The sequence below is a fragment of the Ptychodera flava genome, chromosome 20 (assembly GCF_041260155.1).
Source record: "Ptychodera flava strain L36383 chromosome 20, AS_Pfla_20210202, whole genome shotgun sequence".
NCBI lineage: Eukaryota > Metazoa > Hemichordata > Enteropneusta > Ptychoderidae > Ptychodera > Ptychodera flava.
This window is the reverse complement of record NC_091947.1, coordinates 26,407,581-26,418,214: the sequence shown is the minus strand read 5'-3', so window position 1 is coordinate 26,418,214 and position 10,634 is coordinate 26,407,581. Positions and strand designations below refer to the sequence as shown.

The window sequence follows — 10,634 nt, the reverse complement described above, 5'->3', positions numbered from 1 at the left end:
CGGGTGGCTGCTTTTAAAAACAGCGCCCTCGCATGGGCATTTTGAATACCAAGGAACGCCCCTTTGACCATATATGTGCATATTTAGATTACTGGTGACTGTATACCTTGAGTGAACTTCTAGCAGACGTTAACATGATCTGAGCTTTCACTTATACTTTTTATTTTTAACATTACGACACGTTGAAGACAACCTTTCTGTGTAAGATGAAGCTGAGAAAAGAACCTGTCACAACAGTCCAGAAGAAGCAATGACATTCTTCAGGAACGTTTTCTGGAATACATCACCGTACACAGGCTAATCTCGCCAGGGGGAAAGTGCTTGTCAGCAGAGATACGTCACGCGATGAGATTAGATGAATACTTTGTCATGTGGATGTTCAAATGTACTTGTTTTATTCCTGGACTTCAACTGCAATAGTTGAAACTAGGTATGAACACTGTCTTGTCTGCCAAACTCTCCGTGTTTATAACACCCATATTGTGTTATATAACAGTTACTTTCAGTATGCAATGATCCCTTAGGCGGCAACTGCAGCAACTGGTAGCACAAACAATAAAAATTTGATTGAAGTGGGCAATGATCAGGCCTTGGCTGGTTTCTTGAAAACGAGTTTACACAAACTGATAAAAGTCTGCTTTTGATAGGTGTATTAGATTACAGATACATTGTTGCTGTAGTTTGAAATGAAAAAAACCCTTAATTTTAGTATGTTAGTTTGTTTTAGCATTATATCATATATCATTCTGATAGCCACAGATGCCGTGAAGTGATTTGATATACCTATAGATTGAGTTTGAATTTTGTATTGATATCAATCATATATTCATTGCATCCCATGCCACTGCGTGTCAGAGTTGGTGAAATTTAATAACTCAATGATTTTTCATCGTGACGCCGGTCAGATTACGATTGTGATAGGATTTTGATCTTTAGGATGTGTCTGTGTGTGTGTGTCTGTGCGTATAATACAGACATTGAAACATATATTTTTTCTCGGATGTTTAAAGAGGAGATCAAATTAGAATTTTTCCAGTCTGAGACATTCCAAACTATTATAATTTACGTGTTATTCCGATAATTTCGGAAAGTTCGTTCACAAAAAGTGATTTTTCTATTGATTGGAATCATTTTCAATTCGGACAAAATAGACTAATAGTTTGAATGAAATTGTTATCGTTTATTATCTCCTTGTTGTAAGTTTGTGTAGAATCTCAGATACCATATAACTTTTCGTGTCGTGGTTTAACTATTCTTTCGTTTGTACATGAACTCTCCTATCAGACTTTTATTTTCCATTGAATTTTATATTCAATAAACAGTCTTATTTTTTCTTTTAAAATTTTATCACTCCATGGGGTGACCATCTTTCATTTATGAGAGACTCGTACAGTATGGAAACTGAGTCTGAGAAATGTGCCCTCGAGAATACGGCATCTTCCTTACGAAATGACTTCATGAAATTGCAAAGCCGAGGGTCGCCAGGTTCATCTAGATCTGTCTCTGGGGAACGTTTCGCTGACTTCAATGGACGTCGGCTTTGTGCGCATGCTCTGGAGAATTGATTTTCGAACTCAACAGACCAAGCGTATATCGTTGAAATGCTAGACCTAATCTATGGCATTGATTTTATGCGAAAAACTATGAGTCGTTGACCGAGTAATTGAAGTGTAAGATGGTCTTCTTGGGATCGCGCCTCGCTTCTTGCTTGCATTGCATGGGAAACATCAAATCTACCGTTGAGAAATCCATGGCATGTTCTTGATATCAGTCTGTTTTTATGGGAATGCAAGGGGCTCCTTTACGGTGTGTGTGTGTGTGTGTGTGTGTGTGTGTGTGTGTGTATTGCAGGTCTCGATTTCCAAGGTGTACACGTCCCTTCAGTAACTGTTGCAAAAATGTAACTTTGGCCATAACATGGGGAGTCTTGTCATGTTAACGTTATGACGAGTTCTGCAAGCTGGAAATTTTAGTACTGTTTTATGTTGTATTTAGTTTTTATTCTTAATGGGTCAATTAATTTTAGGGAAAAGATATCAAAAATCTGACAAAATGAATTATGGAAACGAATCTTACAGTATAGTGAAATATTATTATCCTGGTTATTATATTATTATCCTGAAGGTCAAAGGTTATCAGATTGTTTCAGACATTCTGTCTCTTGAAAAGTCTGCAGAGATCAGACGAACGACATACACATTTTCATCATTTTCCCCCTACACTCCAGGGTGAAACCCAATCGAACAGTAAGAAAGTCACATCGTTTCATCTTTCGACATAATGCATTCATCACACAGTTCATCAAACAGGAGTGCGCCGCCTACGTCAAGTGTGACAAAACGCGTCACTTTTTGACAGAACGTTTTGAAGCCGACCGTTCAGAAAAGTCAGAGAGTCGTGTGCTGAATACGCAAGAGGACTTCCATTGAAGGTAGAATGAAAGTCGGCGAGAGATTCTGGGACGCTAAAAAATGTACAGTTTATTTAAGGTTTGCTGCCGGACTCACTTTGAAGACTGCGCTGTGGAGTAAAGGGAGTGTCAGAGCGTCTAGTTGTTTTTGTGAATTTAATCGAAGTCAATATTTTCCTTCGTATAGTGACCACGTTGTGCAGCAGTCATATCGAATTTCAAATATCGATCACAGGTTATGATTTCTCTAATCTCAGACTTGCAGGGTTTTCGCTCGATAATTATTGTTGCCCGGCCGTTTGCTATGACTTATTGAAGTCACATGAAATCCATCAGGCTAACCAGTGAAGCTATTTTGACTGTTCACGTAGAAATACATGACAAAAATAGTACAATCCTGAGGAAAAAACACAGAAAAGGTTATTTTATACATCTTGTATCTGAAAGGGAGGAGGTTGTCCCATTTGCTGCTGTGCGTATCCTCCTATACAATCCGATGTAGAGATGCGTCGACCCTCTTCGCACTGAGGGAAGGTAAAAAAAAGACCGTAAAACAACAGTATAAAAGACTGACCATTGATTGGACCAATACAACAGGTCCGTTGCTATGCACAGCCTATCCAAGATACATATCCCACTTTTAAAGTGGTGGCTGTACCAAACTGGTGATGGCGCCTGAAGCAGCTTCATATAGACGAGGAGACGATGGCAATTACAGTTTACTCAGCAAAGTCTTGTAGTAATTTCAAAGCCACAAAACCCGACGGACTATGAACATGCATCGAATGCTGAATTTACTTCACTCTGCTAGACATCCATCGCTAATGTCCTGGCAGAGGCCAGTTTATCAACAAGAAAGTCGCGCAGCCGCAGACGGGATGACCCCTCAAGAAGTCTACAGATTCTAATCATTTCCACACCATACTCTTGGGTGATAAATCGAATCAATCGAACAGTACGGGATTCACAAGGTTTCACCTCTGAACATCCTGCAATGAAATTTGCTACAAACATGTAATATCAATAAGCTAAATTCTCATCAACCTTTCAACTTGAATTAATCTTTCCCCGTCACAAATAGAAGCGCCAATAGTATACGATTCAGGCGTAGTTCATAAAAAATGTACACGCGATGGAGGGACTGTGATTGTAGCCAATGTGTGATCAAGCAAGATTAGTTCTTCATCTGATCAAAATAGGTAATTCATTGGAAGCTGAACGGTGGTAACAGCATTTTTGCCGGCTGGGATATAGTAGAAACATTATTGAACAGCACGGAATCTGATAACATCAGAAATCATTACAAATTATCAAGCGGCAAAATATACCCGGATGATCTTTGGACTTGACAAACACGACAATCTGTCAATGCATTGTCGCAGTCCTTCAAAACGAGGTCAGCATAACTTCTCTAGCCGTATCGTAAGCGTTTTATCATCGGTTGGAATTACGCCCGTCTTTCTTCGCGACAATACCACCATGATTAGGCATACGTATGAATATAGACGGCGAATGGTCAGCGTTCACTTTTTGATATTTGTTGCAGGAAGTACGCCGAGTACGGTCGTCCCATGAAAGTACATAGAATTTTATAATTTCTTTTGGATTTATAGGGTTAGGGGAGCTCTTACACCTCGGTGACCTTGTACACTGAGCAGACAGGATGCAAAGAGTTTCACGGTGCACATTGAAGTCAGAATAGGCCCGATTCAACAGCAAGAAGGATTTGTTACATTTGCCACTGTTTCACTGTATGGATCGACTGTCACTTAATGTACATTGTACACTGAACAATACTTTAAGTTTGTGATGTGATTTTTACCGAAAACAGTGTCTCGTTGAATTATAATAGCACGAATATTTTCCCTGCTTTGTGATATTCACACATACAAAAAACCTGTATTTAAATGAGGGAAAAAAATAAAATAAAAATAAAAAAAATTGTGCTGTTCCGATAACACGGTTTTCAAAAATAGGGTAGGTAGGTCGGCAGGATTTTTTTTCCAAAATATTTTTATTTTTAAATATGCATTTCGGGGTTCAGGGTGGTCAAACACTGGCCACAACATTTCCAGAAAAATGTATCATACATATAAAAGGAAAAAAACATAAAAGACATATTCGTTCAAGCAAAAATCAACTGCCAAGTAACGAACGCGTGATTTTGCGGGTTTTTCTTTCTTTCTTTTTGACTTCCGTGCTTACGTAGCTCTTAAAATTTAGGGTCGGCAAATAAAAAATAGGGTAGGTCGGGTTATCGGAACAGCACATTTTTTTGGGGTGGGGCCTTATCGAAGTCAATATTGTTTCCTCGTTCTGCACACCAAGCAATCTCCATTATTACGCAATAACTCATCTGTTTGGCGTCGATAGCTTTGTTCGATAACGAGGACTGTTACAATCCACATTAAAATCAGAGAATAGACCTTTACTGTTGCGGTAACGTACACAACTGACGTCGATCTCTGTTCTTTGGATGCACCGTATCACAACACCATCATGAACGGACCCTCAATCATTCATCAGAATGGCAAAGCGAGCAAACCAATAAAGGTATGTGCATAATATTTATGTAAGATTTAATTGTCACTTCATGACCATCCAATGTCTTGCACATCGATATCATTGTCCTAGTCAATGCTTGGTTAATCATTAATCTGTTGAGAAGGCGGCAAACACGGACATGGGAATTTCTAACCTTAAAAGAGTAAATTTCAAAATCACTGGGCTAATTTGCGACGTTTTAAATTTACATTTTTTTCGTGGATTAACAATGGTAGAAATATTTTAATTTTCATTTGAATTTACCAACAAGATTGATATACAGTGAACGATAAGAGGGGAGAACGATTCGATTTCGGGGTGGGGGTGGGATGGAGGAAATGAGTATGGCAGCAATTTTTTCCCCGCCACCGTGGCAGCAAATTGTTTTCTATTGTCTGACCTGCATCATTTTTTCCACATGTGGAAACAATGCAATCTTTAATTTTTTTCGTGATTTACCAGTTGTTTAATATGCGGTTCTTGAGTTAATTAAATGTCACTGGTTCACACCTGCATATCTAAAAATAACGAGAATATAGTATTCTGTGTGAGCACAGGACAGATGACATTAAATTACTAAATAATAATATATCCTGTTTAACAGTAGTGTAGCGAATCCTGTTGTGTGTTTTAAATTTTCACTTTACTGAACAAGTCCATCGAAAACATCTTTATTTAAGTTTTGATCATGACAGTGTTTATTGCAACATAAACCATGAAACGTGCTTGCCAGGACGTAGCATACAACAAAAGTTTTTGCTGAACGAGTTTTGACATAACTTTTGTTCTGTGTTCTTATCACGAATATTGGGAAAAAAGACATTGGACTTCCTCGAGTATTTTGAAAATGTTAGCGCCAACGAAGCCGGCGCACCTTCTGAGAACACGAGAGAATGAGAGAGTTAGATTTCCAAAATTGTGTGTCAATTATTTTTTCTTTGACGTGCTATGATCAATTTTGTTTTCAAGACATTACTGGATCAACTTTCCAAAAATTCTCCAACCCTCCGAAATCAAACGGTTCTTCCCTAAACACTAAAAGAGAAGATGGGTACGGCATGGTTACATAATATGTTAATTGATGACTACACGTATAAACAAAGCATCTGCTGGCCATAGGCGCCGGTAGAAATAATTACTAAATCGTCGGCGCTTCACCTTATCGTCACCAAAGAGGTTCTTACTAATATCATCCAAATAAACGGTGAAAAAAGAGGTGACGTAATTCCACGTTGTTAAACATCATTCTTCGAATGAAAAGGTTCTAATAACAACCCATTCCAACACACGATAAAGTCTTGGTACCTATGCGTGTATGACTAAATCTTTATGGGATAAGGCTTGACATCCCTTGCCGATAGTTTCACTAAAAGAATACCGTGACGAACATAATTAAAAGCTGTTGATGTTATGATGTTATGCTTTCCAACTTGGTTTTATGTCCATGGTAGTACGGACAAAGGCAAACAAGTCCACTCAGTATAATCATGGAGCTAAGCTCCATGTTGACTCTCTTCACAGCCCCTTCGTTCGCTGCGCAGGTATGCGCCCTCAACGGTCTTCCTAACAAGCGACGCTCACCGAGCACTCATTATGGTCGGATTTCTTGCCTACAATGTGTGCCGCATCGGTGGTTTACAGAGATAGTTGATTTTCTGAGTTCAGTTTGGGTACTTTATTTAAGTCGTCGGCGCCTGTAGAGATTTACCTGATTTTTCACCTGTAGACAGTCAATAGATATATCTGAAAGACAGTGACTCAGATTTCCGATAAATGGCCCTGATGAGAAGATATCTTGACAAATGCGACCAAAGGCCGACAATTTATGCAAAACTCGTCAAGTTGACACTTTGAAGGCTCAATTGTGCGAAAACAGAAGAATTTCAACAATCAAAGTCAAGTTTTTTTCCCAGGATACCCAGCTGTCCATTGCCGTAAACAGATCACCATCGAGACTTAAATTTTTTGCTTAAAAAACTAAAAAAAAAAATGCGATTTTGAGTAAAACAACCGTATGCTCACTGTATTTGAAAAACTGGCACATTTTTTGAACTCTTCGATGACGTAGCCAATAAAAATGTACCCCATCTCCCGTGTGTGACATCTTCTTCCACATGAAAATGCGCATCGGTGGTTTACAGAAATTGAAAATACGTGCCAATGAACCTGAGTCGCTACCTTTGGGATGATTGATATTACCTTTTCTATGTCCCAGTTGTTTTACATTTTATTATACTGTAAATGATATCTGATGTTACATTGTTATCATCATGAATTCCTGCTACTAGTCATCTTTCTATACCAATGCTGTTGATGACATTTATGTTTCTAATAACGTAAAAAAATACATTTTTGCTAAATTTCCTTTGCATATTTGCTCTCAAATACAGTGCATGCTAGCGTTTCCTCTCGGCCTCAAATATGGTATTTCCCGTCACTTAAATTGAAAGATATGGGCCATGTTTCCTGCGATTAGGCAGCTGTGGAATATCCCCTAATTTAAAATAATTCACAATATGGGTAGCAATTATATTTAACTTTGAGTAAAATAACTTAATGAAGACGTTTTGCGATTACCTGTAAAATTTCGGTCCACTCTTAGCCGATTTGACCTTTGACTTCATGCCATTTAAGCAATTTCTAGTACAGTGATTTGGTTTTGAGATAATTCTCAAAACGGTGACGTCAGGCAGCAGTTTTTTAGGCAGTACGTACCTCGAAAGTGAAATACTCAAACTTTTGCACAAACCTTTTACCTATGAAACTTTCAACCATACTCTTACCCGATCAAGAATAAAAATCAGGGGTCACCATGCAAATTTTGGTAACCAGAAAAAAATAAATTACCGGACATCTTCATGTAAGTTGAAATTCAAAATGGCCGCCATCCCTTTGGTTAACTCCATGAGGAAAAATAAAATTTTTGATATCTGAAAAACTATGATCGTGAACGTCTTTCTTACCCTAGGAGCTTTAAAATAAACCATCACAAGTGTTAGATCAGAAAAGTATTGTAAAAGCTTGAGAGTCAGAATATCTGTCCCCGAGGCGCGTTCTCAGCTACCCTAAGTCTGAGATATCACAGCTCTCTTTTTTTACATTTCATTTGATTATATGTTTCCAGGAGTCTAAATTATAGCAATGAGTAGTGTTGCAGCATATTCTGTCTTTATCCCCTCTCGTATAATGTCTGTTTGTGCCTCCTCTAATGTTTGCAATTATTTCCCGCCATGGAAGAGAATATTTTGTTGCCCTTTAAGTTATCATTGTACCACTGGACTCATTCAGAAAATGTTGCTTCGATGTTTTGATGTTGACATATTCACTCTCAAGCGTCCTGATAACTTCAATTTATTCAACATGTTATTAGAGTACGCACCATTGGCATTTGCTAAGTCTCCTTTTTCCTTCTTTTACTTAAAGGTAACGCACAAAGATAAACGGGAAGACGTGAGGGCGTGGAAATTCGGAATGATGTTCATAGTGTGTCTCACTGCAGTCATATTTGGGCTTGGATCTCTACGCGGCTGGGATGCTAAATCTGGCCACACACACAACGTTAGCATGACCTCGAGAGATAGATTTCTTCCGGAACCATTCGAAGAAGAGTTTAACATCACCGGAAGGTACGGTCCCGACGCACATTACAGATGGCACTACTGGAAGCTGCCTCCCGAAAAGGCAACCGCATTGACGAGGATCGTCGTATGGCTGTGTTACGTATTTCATCAAATTTTCGTATGGATGGTCATTTACGAAGCCCAGAAGATGAAAATGAAAACAAAAGAGCCAAAGTACTCGACTGAGATGGCGCCATTTAATTGGCATGCTTTGTACATCAATGCAGGATTTCATCTGTTGCATTTGATTCAGACCCAAGTCTTCTATGATGCGCTTGCTCAAGATGTTAGCGTAGCCAGCTCACAGGGCTCCGTAATAATGCTTCTCGTTCTGGTCCTACTATTGGAGTACAAAGACCGTGGATTAGCCTTTGGCTGGCCAACTGAGAAGAGCCAAGGATTCTTCAGTCAAAAACTGAGACTTGGAAGCAAACCCATCGACTTCATCCGCAAGTACCACGGCTATGCATTTGCCTGGGCCGCAGTCTATACTTTCTGGTATCATCCAATGGAGAACACCTGGGCCCATGTCTCTGGGTTTGCATATACTTGGATTTTGATGCTTCAGGGAAGCCTTATGTACACCAGAATGCACTTGAATCGTTACTGGAGGTTGTTTCTAGAAGTGTGGGTGGTGGTCCACAGCACCACAGTGGCTGTTCAGATAGCCGGACCCGAACTTGACGGTACTAAATCATGGCCGATGTTTCTATGCGGGTTCCTCTGGCTGTTCGCCATGACACAGATATTCTCTCTGTCATTCTGGAAGAAATTGCCAACGTTCACGAGAATTCTGCCATTTGCTGGTTACATGTGTTTCAACGTGTGGTTGTTCAGCTGGCTCCCAGAGGCGAAAGGTCGAGCATGGGTCCGAATGAACGAAGCGGTGCGGATCCCTACCATACAGTACCTGCTGGCCATTTTAGCTTGGTTTGCCATGGAGGCATTCCTGCGAATTCAAAACCGGGTGTGGCCAAAAGGAAATCACCCTAACAGCTTTGCCTTGTCCAGAACCGCATGCATAGTCTATTCTTTGCTTGTGTACGTAGGACTGATCATTATATCATGGCTGGTGCAGTCACAAGATATTCTACCTTGTACCAATCACAGTGAGTCTCACAACCATCTTCATCATAGGAACATGTCTGGCCTCTGTTTTCTTGAACCAGAGTTTTCCTCGTGCGAAAAAAAGTGTCGAGTTATTGGCCTTCAAGAAAATACAACGATAGCGATATAAACTACAAAAGTATATACATTTTTGGAGACAAAATATGGATCGAATTATGACAGCCGGGAACTTTCTATGGACTAACTCATTGACCTGAACGCTAATATACAACAACTAAATGTGTTTACCTCATTATTAGCATTACACAAATGACGTTATCTTGGAGAACGGACACAATTGGATAGAGGAATTTCAATGTACTATACAGAGGTTGGAGAAAATTGTTTCGATAATGACAGTCTGTTTTGTAAAGTGTCGTTACAATATGTATATCCCGTTACCGAATTTTTTAAGTATAAACTCGGCTTCGGTTTGGGTTTGAAATGTAATGACGACTGTATGCCCACAATAAAGAAAGAAATAATCTGACTCAAACTCAGTGAGTATGACAAGCATAGGGCTAACGTTTTGAACGCCTTGATTCAGTGTTTCACCCTGCTTATCAGATAAAAATGGGAGAAATTTCTCAGGCAAATGTCTAAGTCTTTGCTCTCTTTGAAATCTTGTTTCGCGACTACTTGTAGGCCGAACGATTGCGGCATCTGCCCGACCACATATGACTACTACGTTTCCCGCTCTCTTTGTCCGCGAGATTGACGAATGGATGCGATTGACTACGCCCACGGCGTATTGATTTTATTCCATAAGTATTCCAAAAGTTCAAAGACGGAATCGTGTAAGAAAATTAAATTTATTTTGCGAAAATAACGAATTGTTCGCTAGTGCACATGATAAGTATATTATTCTTCGTTTAGTTGGAAAATACTAATGACGTAATGTCCTTACTACCATAAGTCGAAGACGGCTGGCGACACCGTCATATATTCCCTTG

The 10,634-nt window shown here is 39.4% G+C and overlaps 1 protein-coding gene across 1 annotated transcript; it reads left to right on the top strand.

Annotated features, from left to right (window-relative positions):
- Positions 1 to 4,782: 4,782 nt before the first annotated feature.
- LOC139120439 (uncharacterized) lies at positions 4,783 to 9,832 on the top strand. The gene is made up of 2 exons (XM_070684843.1): positions 4,783 to 4,963; positions 8,378 to 9,832. The coding sequence occupies exons 1-2, from the start codon at positions 4,910 to 4,912 to the stop codon at positions 9,809 to 9,811; spliced, it is 1,488 nt and encodes a 495-aa protein (XP_070540944.1). The 5' UTR covers positions 4,783 to 4,909; the 3' UTR covers positions 9,812 to 9,832.
- The last annotated feature ends 802 nt before the right edge of the window (positions 9,833 to 10,634 follow it).

Bases quoted from the DNA above. Each gene is read 5' to 3' on its own strand.
- LOC139120439 (XM_070684843.1), top strand. From the start codon at position 4,910: ATGAACGGACCCTCAATCATTCATCAGAATGGCAAAGCGAGCAAACCA. The intron at 4,964-8,377 runs GTATGTGCATAA...TTTTACTTAAAG, and splicing joins AAGCGAGCAAACCAATAAAG to GTAACGCACAAAGATAAACG.